Source organism: Gossypium hirsutum, chromosome A08 (assembly GCF_007990345.1).
Source record: "Gossypium hirsutum isolate 1008001.06 chromosome A08, Gossypium_hirsutum_v2.1, whole genome shotgun sequence".
Taxonomy (NCBI): domain Eukaryota; kingdom Viridiplantae; phylum Streptophyta; class Magnoliopsida; order Malvales; family Malvaceae; genus Gossypium; species Gossypium hirsutum.
In genome coordinates, this window is record NC_053431.1 from 116,588,755 (window position 1) to 116,601,604 (window position 12,850).

At 32.9% G+C, this 12,850-nt stretch overlaps 2 protein-coding genes and 1 non-coding gene across 5 annotated transcripts; 1 reads left to right on the forward strand and 2 right to left on the reverse strand.

Moving 5' to 3' along the window:
* Positions 1-6,712: 6,712 nt before the first annotated feature.
* TRNAK-CUU (transfer RNA lysine (anticodon CUU)) lies at positions 6,713-6,785 on the reverse strand. The gene has a single exon. It is a non-coding gene; the product is annotated as a tRNA-Lys (tRNA).
* A 490-nt stretch (positions 6,786-7,275) lies between these two features.
* On the reverse strand, positions 7,276-9,516 carry LOC107926922 (methylsterol monooxygenase 1-1). Of its 2 annotated transcripts, XM_016857868.2 has the most exons (5): positions 8,751-9,516; positions 8,316-8,638; positions 8,053-8,200; positions 7,938-7,970; positions 7,276-7,728 (listed from the first exon to the last, which is right to left on the reverse strand). In XM_016857868.2, exons 1-5 carry the CDS (start codon positions 9,078-9,080, stop codon positions 7,648-7,650), a joined length of 915 nt encoding a protein of 304 aa, XP_016713357.1. In that variant the 5' UTR covers positions 9,081-9,516; the 3' UTR covers positions 7,276-7,647. The 2 variants fall into 2 exon arrangements, with proteins under 2 accessions (XP_016713357.1, XP_016713358.1); XM_016857869.2 differs by lacking the exon at positions 7,938-7,970 and having other exon boundaries at positions 8,751-9,440.
* A 1,578-nt stretch (positions 9,517-11,094) lies between these two features.
* On the forward strand, positions 11,095-12,385 carry LOC121204641 (uncharacterized protein At4g22758). Of its 2 annotated transcripts, none has more exons than XM_041074873.1 (3): positions 11,095-11,480; positions 11,580-11,701; positions 11,842-12,385. In XM_041074873.1, the coding sequence occupies exons 1-3, from the start codon at positions 11,175-11,177 to the stop codon at positions 11,843-11,845; spliced, it is 432 nt and encodes a 143-aa protein (XP_040930807.1). In that variant the 5' UTR covers positions 11,095-11,174; the 3' UTR covers positions 11,846-12,385. The 2 variants fall into 2 exon arrangements, with proteins under 2 accessions (XP_040930807.1, XP_040930806.1); XM_041074872.1 differs by having other exon boundaries at positions 11,102-11,480; positions 11,580-11,781; positions 11,883-12,385.
* Positions 12,386-12,850: the final 465 nt, after the last annotated feature.

Genomic DNA, 12,850 nt, shown 5'->3' on the forward strand with positions numbered 1-12,850 from the left:
GTTTACCTTGTTGATTATTCATCTCACAAGACTTTACCAAACATACAAGTTCCACCAGAACCTTGTAAACCTCCTTCTTCTCCTCCTCCTCCAAAATCATCCACTCAATCTCCTGCAAACATCTCCAAAAAACCAAAACCTTTCCCCCAGCCCTGTTACAAAAAAATAAACAAATGGGTTAAAAAGAACCCAGATTTCCTTGCTCCACAAAAACCAATCTCTACTATATGTATGATGCAACCTACAGCATCATATGACAAAGATTTCCCACCTCTTGAAGAATACTCTGAAAAGAGTTATACTTACGCACCAAAAATTCCTTCAAAAATTCAGACTGGTATTTCTTGTGCACCGTAGAAAATAAGTGCTGCAAAAGTTACTCTCAATTGGCAAACAGAAAATGCTATTGCACAAAATCATGTTCTGAAAAGAATTGATTCAAAGATCTCAACCGTTGAAACCAAAATAGATGGCAACACCAAAATGGTCAGAGATCTAATCCAACTTTTACAAAAAAGATTAGATGCATTAGCAAAGCAACCAGCAGCACCGGGACAAGATTTCTTCTCTCATCTTGCACAAAGAGAGAAAGAAATCCAAAAATTGAAAGATCAAATCAAGACTCTTCAGGAAACATGAAAAATCCCTGAACCCACTCATAGAGCAGAAACAATTGAGTTGTTTCCCTCTATTAGACAAAAGAATCCACTCCTAGCAGAAGGAGCACGAATAACTTTTCCAGAAGTTCCAAAACGTACCAAACCAAGTACGTATGAAATTTTTCTGGAAATCAAAAAACAAGAAGCAGAGAAAAAGAAAAAAAAATTCACTGAAGAAGCCAAAACAGAAAGTGAAAGTGAAGCTTATCAAATGGAGAAAAAATTAGGAAAAAGACCAGTTTCAGAGGAATCTCCACCAAGATCTCCTCCTCCAAAACAAGTCTCGAAATCTTTGATGATCCGGGAAGAAAATCAAAATCCTTTGACAAAATTTTTAAAGGATTATACAAAATCTACGATTCCTAAAATCTCAATTGTACAAAATCCAGAATCAAGCACTGAAGCTGATTTAGGAGAAAGTTCAAAATCATCAAAAGAGTCTGAATTCTCATCAGATGAACAGACAGAGTCAGAAGATGAAGAATTGCAGAAAGCATTTCAAACAACTAAAGTTGAAGAACCAAGTGATGATGAAATGCAAGATATGCCAGAATCATCTTCTGTACATTAGAGACAGATGCCAAAATCTTTCATAGGAAGAACCACTTCTTCCAAAAAAAGACTTACTCTTCTCAAGCCTAACCAAAGCAGGAGTCTTCTCTAAGTTTGACCTCAATGCAGGTCTTTGGCAATTAGGAATTCATCCTGATGATAGACCAAAAACAAGATTTTGCATTCTTAATGCACATTTTCAATGGAAGGTCATGCTATTTGGATTAAAGATTGCTCCTTCTCTATTCCAGAAGAAAATGATAAAGATTTTTCATCCTTTGATGGAAAATGCTTTAGTATATATTGATGACATCCTACTCTACAGCAAAGATGAAGATTCCCATACACAACTTCTTGAAGAATTTAAATCCCTTATTTTCAAATATGGGATAATGCTGTCAGAAAGGAAAATACAGATCAACAAATCAGAAATTCAGTTTCTGGGAATGTATATCAAAGAAGGAAAATACTCTCTAGGACCACACATTGCTCAAGAACTTCTCAAATTTCCTTCAAAAGATTTGTCTTTCAAACAGGTCCAACAATTCATTGGGATTGTTAATTATCTTAGAGATTTTATTCCTAAAGTTTCTAAGTATATTAACCCCCTACAAAAGATACTTAAAAAAGACCCTCCTCCATGGTCTTCATCTCAGACAAAAGCCCTTCAAAGACTGAAGGAAATTACTCAGGATTTGCCTCCACTTCAAATCCCCTTAGATGGAGAAAGAATTTTGCAAACAGATGCCAGTGACAAATACTGGGGAACACTCTTACTTGAAAAAAGAAATGGTAAAAGACAACTCTGTGGATACAAGAGTGGAAGATTTTCAGAAGCAGAAATTCATTACCACTCCACATTCAAAGAAATCCTTACAGTCAAGAAAGGTATGGTAAAGTTCAAATTCCATATTCTAGGTTATCATTTTTTGGTAGAAATGGATATGTCCTCATTTCCACAAATGTTCAAGTTTAAACAGAAAACTGTCCCTCACCCACAACTTTTAAGATGGGCAGAATGGTTTTCTGAGTTTAAATTTGATGTCAGATATATATCAGGAAAGTAAAATGTTCTTGCTGATCTACTTTCCAGACCTAAAGAAAATCCAGAAGTTTTTACCTACAAAAGAGTTTTTTGGCCTAGACCCATCATGATGTATCGACCTTATTCCTTATCATCCACCTCTCCTACTCCTTACACTGTTACTCCTAATCTCCACCCTAAATATCCACCAGAAGTTTTTACTCTCGTAGAAAAGAACTGTTTTCACCAGAAAGCTAGGGATATGATGTTCGAATATCAGATTCAAGTTTTCAAGATTTTTTGAGGACTTATTCTTAAACCTTGGGGTATCCATCCAGATTATCCTTTCATACACCCAATAAGGTTTAAATTTGTTGAACAACCAAATGAATTAAAATGGTTTTTATGGTACTTTACCCATCTCTACCATATTGCTATACAGGTCGACACCCCTGATCTCCTTTATTACTTGAAAAAAGCCATCAGAGGAAATATTGAACCAGAACAACAAAATTTCTTTACTTTCCTTAGTTAGTTTTATCCCCTCCCACAATGGCTTCAGATAATTGAGCAATATTGCAATCAGACAAGAGGTAACCATGGAAGTTATATGATTATAATCTTCTATAAGCCTCAATATTTTATCAAATGTGGAAAAGCAACTCAGCTCAATTCCTTCCCTACCTCTTGGATCCATAAATCTCTTGAAAATGAAGTCTTCAAAGATGATGTTCAATATAGAGAGTTACAAAAGTTTCTCTGCCAACTCAATAGGATTATTCCATTTGAGATATGGCGACCTCCAGATATTGATGCACCATGAGACACCTGGCCAAGGACATACACACCTTATCATAAAGAGGTCCTAAAAGCTCTCCGTGAATATCATGAAAGAATTCCTGACCCTACAGAACGGTCTCAAGATTACCCGTGGTAGTACAGTCAAATCAGTCTTGCTAAGATAGAACTATATAATGAAAAAGAAAAAGATGAAGAAATGACCTGCTGCAGTAAAGATTCCATGGATAGTGCTCAGCTACCCCATTCAAATGCAAACAGCTGAAAATCACTTGTCGAGAATCTTGCTTTAAATAATTAAAGTGTTTTACTTTATGTCAAATAATGTCTAATATCAGTACTATCTTTACTTTATGTACTGTTTACTTTATGCTTTAATGTCTGATGCTTATCCTGTATACTGTTTACTATTTTGTTGTATTACATCTCCTTCAGCTATAAAAAGGTGATATATTCTCATTGTAAAAATCAGAGAAAAATTTCTTAAATAAAATCCTAGTATGTTTCTTTACCTATGTCTTTCTAAAAACTCTTTCCTTTTCTCTAAATCATCTTCTTCCTAGAAAACTTTAGATGAGTTTACAAGGAATTACTAATATAGTATACTCTGTGCTTGCCATATAATGGATCCTGCACATCAGAAATATTGAAATTCTGACCAAAAGATAACAATATTATTGTGGGTATCATATGTCTCTTGAATTAAGGCTTTATTGCTAAAAGGCAGTGTCTGTTGAATAACCCGTGTGGAAGAATGGTTTAAGTTTGGTGTAGCATACCTGCAACAATTTCTTCTTTCTTGCAATCCCTGTGTTTATCCACACCCGTATTGGTATCAGAGCCATCAGGTTCAACAAAACTCATATTTAGTAATCTAGGTGATAGATAGATTTGAAGAAAATAGCTATGAAAAACTTCATGAGCATAGCCAACCAATCCAATCAACCTCAAGTCAGATTACGTCAAAGGGAGATGGAACGACTGAGATCAAGTTTGATCATAGTCATCTTTGCAGTTCCCAAAATCCCAACATTTTCCTGACCCAGTTGATGATGCAACCAAACAAAAAGCCGGCACAACTCCATGATCAAGAAGATCCAAACTGTTGTTGCCCGTTGTGTGAATCCGTCCCAGGAAGAAGCCTAATAGAAAGTTTTTCTGCAGATGGAAAACTTTTATACATGTTTAAAGACCCCGTAATTGGACACTGTCCTTGGGCTTTAAACTGTTCATATGAGCTATGTACTTCTTCAACTTTAGTTGTTTGAAATGCTTTCTGCAATTCTTCATCTTCTGACTCTGTCTGTTCATCTGATGAGAATTCAGACTCTTTTGATGATTTTGAACTTTCTCCTGAATCAGCTTCAGTGCTTGATTCTAGATTTTGTACAGTTGAGATCTTAGGAATTGTAGATTTTGTATAATCCTTTAAAAATTTTGTCAAAGGATTTTGATCTTCTTCCCGGATCATCAGAGATTTCGAGACTTGTTTTGGAGGAGGAGATCTTGGTGGAGATTCCTCTGAAACTGGTCTTTTTCCCAATTTTTTCTCCATTTGATAAGCTTCACTTTCACTTTCTATTTTGGCTTCTTCAGTGAATTTTTTCTTATTTTTCTCTGCTTCTTGTTTTTTGATTTCCAGAAAAATTTCATACATACTTGGTTTGGTACGTTTTGCAACTTCTGGAAAGGTTATTCGTACTCTTTTTGCTGGGAGTGGATTCTTTTGTCTAATAGAGGGAAACAACTCAATTGTTTCTACTCTATGAGTGGGTTCAGGGATTTTCCCTGTTTCTTGAAGAGTCTTGATTTGATCTTTCAATTTTTGGATTTCTTTCTCTCTTTGTGCAAGATGAGAGAAGAAATCTTGTCCTGGTGCCGCTGGTTGCTTTGCTACTGCATCTAATCTTTTTTGTAAAAGTTGGATCAGATCTCTGACCATTTTGGTGTAGGACCCAATAATAACCACTCCATTTCAATTTTAACCTCTCTTTTTTTTTTGTATTTTTTAACTTTTAGGTTAAAATCTTTATAAGTTGTTATATTTTTTTTCAAAAATTTGAAATTTCATATTTTAAATCTAACAATTAATATTGTTAAATTTGTTGGTGTGACATTTTAGAATAAGAAAAATACTCATTTGATAGTTATGTAATTAAAAGAGACATTGTAATTAACCTGTATTTCAAAAAAAAACAAAATTAATGGTTGGACCTAAATTTTAATTTTTTTAAAAAAATGACTGAATTCTTAAAAATAAAAATACCATGATTAAATAACAAAGTTTTGAAAAGAACATACACTTAAACACATATTTTAACCAAAAATTTATTATAGCTACTGAGTTTGAAGTATAATTAAAAAGAAGATAACAAAAAATAAAATTGATCTATAATTATAAATTACATATATTTAAACTATTGATTGGGGCATAAAATCAAAAAGAAATTATATTAGGAATTTAGTTTTAACTTCTTTTTTGTAATTTATAATTATAGATAAATATTATTTTTAGGATGAATTCAACGTTCTTAATACGTAAATACATAAAAATTTGGATTAAAAAAATGGAAAACCCCATGCTGACAGTTGTGAAATACTTTTACTTGTAGAAACCATAAACAACTATTCTATCAAAAATTAAATCTGAAAATCCAAATTTATAAAATATATTCCAATTTCACATATAACAACTATAAACAAATTTTCAGACGGCGACTAACGAATTTAAAATGTCATCACAATTATCGCAATAAGCATTGAACATGTGAAGAATATTTTAAATTCAGAAATTTATACCTGCAAACATTCCTTCTCTTCACACCTGTCCAAAAACGCTTTTCTTTTTCCTTTAAATAATGATATAATTTCAGTTTGTCTTTGCTGGTACACACCATCCATGCTCTTTTTCTTTTTTAATTTTGGTCGTTTTTAAGATTTAATTTTTATATTTTAATTTTTAATATATTTTTATAATGTCATTAATTAAAATATTACGTAAATATATATAATTTGAAAATAGGTTTTTAAATTCAAAAAGTAGATAAATTAAATTCTTGAAAATAAAAATAGAATGATTAAATTCTAAATACACAAAATGCAGAGACTTAGAATCACGATTGTTTGAATCGAATTGGTTGAAACCAATCATAGTATCGATTCGAAGAGAAGTATCAAATTAATTGATCTACGAACCGATACGGATTGGTTGAACCAGGTAAAGAAATTGATTGAATTGATCTTTTAAATATTTTTTACTTCTATGATTTCTTTAATTCATTCATATGAAACAATGGCCGGATCAATCTAAATTTGAAAATTTTGATTAGATTATATTTTAATTTTCAAAAGGAGTTAGAATTTTGTCCGTTTAATAACAAATTACGTGGGGTAACTTTTACTCAATTTCTTAAAATAAAAAATTACAGTTTTAAATCATAAATCATTATCATTTAGAATGAAGAACAAATAAAATGGATCAACGCTATATATATTTTTTCATAACGTGAATGTGGCAGTTAGTTATTCATGAAATTAAAATTAGAAATAGATAATACTAAACTGAAGTGAAGAACAAATAGTTATCATGGGCCAATTATGGTATATCATGAGGCCCAAAATGTAAAAGGGATTTAGGTTGTGAACGAAATAATACAGCATTTGTAAAAAAGAAACAACACGCCCACCGTGGGGCTCGAACCCACGACCACAAGGTTAAGAGCCTTGCGCTCTACCGACTGAGCTAGACGGGCCTGGTTTGCAAATTTTTTTCTATTTATTAAAAATAATTGCATAAAAGTAATATGACAAATGAAGTTGCAACCCACCGTACGACCACAAAGTTAAGAACCTTGCGCTCTACCGCTGAGTTAGACAGGCTTGTTTGTATAAATGACATGTATTCATTTGTAGCAACTAAGATTAATTCTTTGTCAAATCAACAGAACCAGCTGCGCCATCGAGATTAAATCAGTGGAGATCTCTTAAAAAAGGGCCTTGGGCTGGATTGCTTAAAACTAAAGACCTGGAAATTAGTTCTTGTTGACTCTGCAATTTAATCTCAAAACACAGTTTATATGCAGTTGCACAATTCAGCATTAGTGACAAACAGAAATGAACCAGTGATGGGATCATCGCTGAAATGGAACTACCCCCACCCCCAAGACTCACTGTTTACTCACTTCTACAAAGCGACACCTGCAACGATGGATTTTCGAATCAATGAAACAAGAAAGAACCTACTTTGCCTGTCAACACCAAGTTCCATTTCAAACTCATATCAAATGTGAATGAAGAATACACATGCAAAGTTTACCTACTCTGTTCCTTGATATGAGAGGATACAAGATATCAACGCTTGCAGATTCTATAGCTCACTATTAAACTTATTGTGGGACAAACACATCATGCTTCTCATCCATAGTTTCTTAAGCTTAAACAAAAGGTTATAAACACAGGGCAGAAATCAAGCCTAACTAGTAATAGATGATATCTCCCTCGAACTACATAAGATCACATCACATAAAAAGGTTTGTCATGCTTGAAAATCGGATTTCCATGAGATGCACACACCATTAGAGAGGTTGCTCGAGAGACTTGACTCGATTGACATTGCTATTGTGATTTAAGATCTTGAGTAGAAGCATAGTATGAGCCTCCATTCTGTGTACCATAAATTCTTGATTGCACTTTCAACTGATTCACATCAGGAAAATGAATTAATTTACAGAAGCAAAACAAACATAAGTGAAGCTAGAAAACATGATATGTAATTGCTATACGATAACTAATGAACATAATGCAAGTCCATAAGTTCATAGCCTTTTGTCTTAGATTCTTAGTGAAGCATATAATAACCATGTCCATAAAATGAAAGATGCACAACAAAAGATGAAGCAGCTTACCTTCCTTAGGACCTTCTTATGGTAGCGGTAGCCCTAACCATTATAGTACAGAAATTATCAGCTGATAGTGTTAAAATCAAATTTAAGAAAAGAGTAATCTCACATTGTTAATTACCTTGTCAGTGCCATAGATATAATCGCAATAAGTAAACACCGAAGCAAAATTGCTCTGGCTTTGTTGTCCAACATAATGGTGGTAATCATGGTAATCTGCACCACCGTAAAATGGGATATATTTTGTGGGAGTCCAGGGGAAATCATATCTGCATTATTCAACTAATACTATAAACTGTGACTTATGCAGCGGAAAGCACTTCAATACAAAAGCTACCACTTTCAAGCAGGCAGTTCAGAGATATAATAAAAGAAATGGCATACCCACTGTGTGTCTCTATAGCTTCAATTTGCCTTAAAGCAATCCACAACCAAAAGGTGATCATATGCCCTGGAACAATAGCTGGTCCAAGAAAAGTTGGAATCCCAAGGATCAAAACTTCAAGCCAATGTGCGTAGGGTGCAGCAAACCCAATGGGAGCAGAGTATTCATGGTGAACCCGGTGAATATTCTCATACCCCCATTTCCCATGCAGGAACCTGTGAATCCAGTAATTGGTGTAATCTTCTATCATGAAATATACCGTCAATTGCGCCAGTATCTCCCACATTGATGGCAATGGCAGCCCTGTTCGAATCCCAATCATCTGTCAAACAAAACACATGCACTTTTAGATAAACCGATTACATGATTCAGCAAAACCAAATCTAATTTCCCAGAAAACTAATCAACAACATCAAAATATCAATGATTTTGACCTTAATTGAAGGATAAGATGATAACTGCAAAGGACCCACAAGAAGAACAAACATCCGCATAACATCTTTATAACACCTGAACATCTCAGATAAGGACGTCTTAACTTTGGGCTGAATCTTGTACTTAAGGAAACCCAGAGATCTCATCGTCTCAACGAAAACAAGCGGCAAAGGCACAAAAGTAAATATGAGGAATAAAAACAAAATGTTGTGGCAGTAAAGATAGTAATCTGATTTTTGAGCCGAGTAATTAAACCATAGTGTCTCGGCCACCGTCAAGTTCCGTCCGAGGAATGTAGTAGCCTCCTCGATTGTATTAAGGGGTAACATCTTCAGTGTTGCCTCGGCGGTATCGGTGAGTGTGGCGGCAGTCTGTTGGTAGATTGATTGCAATCAAGAGATGCAAGCGAGAATTTAAATGAAGAAATTGAGAGTGTAATGTTACGTGTATCAATCAAATAGTGGTAATATTATATATATATATATGTTGGGAGTTGTTAGATCGTCGTCGTTTCCTGTTTGTCTGCATGGGGACCTGGGAAAGTAGGATCTAGTTAGTGGTTCCAAAGCTAGAAAGGTCTTTCGATGCTGTCCAAAGGCTAATAATGTTCATCTTCTTCAGTGAAATACTGTCGAAATTTTTAGCTCCATCAATGGCGAATGGCGGTGATAAGGTAAGCACATATATGTTATTATATGACTAATTCATCTGCCACATTATGAAGTAAATAAGTTACTTAAAAGAAGTTTAATGATAGCAGTAGTTAGTGAAATCTAATTTAAGCTTTTTATAATTAATAAAATTTTAAATTAGTTATAGTAAAATTGTTACTCATAAAATTTAGGGTAAATTATAAAAATAGTCATTTTTGTTTGCCTCATGTTACATTTTAGTCACTTATGTTATTATTTTGTTACGAAGTGATCACTCTTCCGTTAAGTTCTGTTATCTCCCTAACGGTAATCTTACGTAGCAGTCCAACTAGATATTACTGAATCTGCTAATACGTACTTCATCCGGATGAAATATGTATTAGCAAATTCACTAATATGATTATATATATATTTACGCATGTATCACGTTATAAAAACAAAATTTTAAATACTTATAACTAATAAAGCATGTATCTCATTACAATAATAGTTATTTTCCAAATAACATATTGTTTTATAATTTTATTTCTTATTTAATATTTTGATTTAATTTTAATAATGCATACTTTATCCGGATGAAGTATGTATTAGCAGATTCAGTAATATCTAGTTGGACTGCCACGTAGGATTACCGTTAAGGAGATAACAGAACTTAACGGAAGAGCGATCACTTCGTAACAAAATAATAACATAAGTGACTAAAACGTAACATTTCAAACATAAGTGACTAAAATGTAGCATGAGGCAAACAAAAGTGACTATTTTTGTAGTTTACCCTAAAATTTTAATTTAACTCTTTAAAAATATCAAGATATAAACTATTAAAATGATAAAATTATATTTTTAATATTATAAAAATATATAATTTAATTCTGCTCTCCTAAATAATTTTGAGTTCGGTAGTACCACCAACAAAAATAATATATATTTTAATCTAATGAAAATAAAATTAATTAAAAAATATTAGAAAAATAGAACAAAATTAGATACAAGAAATTCACATTAATAAAGAGTTTAATGATATAATACTACAACAAAATTAACATATATGTTAATCTAATAAAAATAAATTAATAGCTACTTGAATAGTTTTTAAATTAAAAAAAATGATAAAAAAACACTTTATAAATAGATAAATAGATAGATGGAGATGTAATTGTTTTAGAATTAATTTCAATTATTGAAAAAGAGTAATCAGTATTTTCTCTCAGCTATAAAAATTAGCTTATTTATTAATTTTAATTATGTTTACACTCTACAACTAAACTAATATATAATGAAAAAGCATAACAAATACCATATTAACTTAACTCTGAACTGCTTTTCCTTTTATAAAATTACAACTTTAATTATATAATCAAAATCAAACATTACAATCATTAAATTAAATAAGGAAAGTACTTAATAAATTACTGTTGGGTTTATGTACAATATAATTAATAATATTTATTTGTATCTAATAATTAAATATTTTTATATAAATTTCCAAGTCATGTTCATTATTTTAAAATAATATATTTATTTTTATATTCTCAAAATTAAATTAAATAAAAAAAATAGAATTTAATGTATGGTGGTGGAGTTAGGAAACAACTTGACCTCTTACGCACACGCAAACTGCCAACAACCTCTTTCCAACGGCCATTCCTATTTTACATTCTCACTACCATTTGACCTAGCCATTTTAACTCCATATCTTTAAAAACCAACACCACCCAAACACACGGTAACTCATTTATTGTTGTCCTTTTCGTGTTTTTTCTTTAAATTATGTCCCAAAAGAATCTTCCACGAAGGTTTCCAAGCTTCCGGCGACGACGGCTACCGTACCCATCATCGACCTCAATACTACAGACGCCTCCTCCACATCGGAGATCACTGAAAAGGTCGTCGAAGCATGGTAGGATTCTGAAGCGATGTGCTTCAGAGCCATGTCTGTGGAGCTCTACGCGCACTTTCATGGGGTCTAAAGGGGAAGAGTCGCCTTTGTTTGGACCTCAAACTAGCATCGACGCCTTAGCTTCTTCTCCTTCTTTTTCTTTGTCGGATTTCGCTTCTCCAAAACAGAGTTTTGAGGTAAACTCTCATTGATCATCAAACTTTGCATTAATACACGTCCATAAACCATAATGGAGATTTTAATGGTGTTCCCTCTCCTTGTTGATGTCATGCAAGGGTTACAACAAAGAAGCTAAAGTTGTGATCAACGTATGGGTTGAAAGAAGTCCAGGACCAGTCCGAACCATGGTGAAATTAGGGGCCAGTGTCGAAGACGCTATAAAGCTTGTTCTGCACAAGTATGCTGATGAAAGGAGAACTCCTAAGCTTGATTACAGTTTGGGATTTGAATTACATCATTCTTATTTTAGCCTTCAAAGTAAGTGGCCACTCATCTCATGTTGATCTTTTTCTTACATTCTACCCCATCTGGTTGCAGATAACTGATCCTGTTCTTGATCCTGTCCTGTCACCTATAAGGTTTGGATAAGTTACAGTTAATCGGGGATGCTAGTTGCAGAACCTTCTATCTTAGAAAAAGGAGCAGTCTGGACCATTGCAGCAATGGAGGATCCGGTTCTTATGTTTCAGAAATTGGTCCAGCAAAAGCCAAATCCCCGGCCTATTTTTTTCCGGCTTTCATGGCTCGAACAGTAGCCGAAATCGTAAGAGGAATACGCAGGCTGTGGAAGGTCTTCCTTTGCTTCAGATAATGGGGGATTTCATGACCACCTATGTTCATGCTGCTCTAACAAGTGACAATTGTAACATATAATTTTCTCTTGAAATAATGTTAAATTGCTAAATAGTGATACATAAAATAATTTAAATATAAGTTTTTTGAAGATGGAGTCACGTTAGGGGAAAATAAAACAGAAATTAAAGTTGGCAGAAGCTGTAGCCCAGGGGTGAAATTTCCAGTGCTATTGATCATTGAAATGTATAACTTCTTTTCACAATTTAATTCAGTGGGTATGAGAAAATTAAGGCACCTCAGTTGGAGTGTAGGAGAGGTTAAACATTATTCTCTTAGAGAAAAAATTACATGAAACATGAAACTGTAATTTCATGTTGTAAGAATGTTAAATTAAAATTTTTTCTTTTAATTTTTAGTATTTTTAGTTGGATTTAAATTTTTTCAAGAGAAAAAAAGCTGAAAATCAAAAGAAAAAAAATTAATTTGTCATTCTCTCATTAGAAAAGGGTAATGATGATATGAAATCATAGTTTGATACAATTTTTTCTCTACTTTCCTACCTATAAAGAATACCTTTCTTGCTTTTCTCTTATGATGACTTGGGTAATTAAAAACTAATTAAGATAAATTACATTAGTAGTTACTAAGTTATAGGTAATTTTTTGTTTTAGTCACTTAATTAAAAAAAATGTTACAATTTGGTCATTGAATTATTCAAAAGATTTCATTTAAGTCATTAAACTATTTAAAA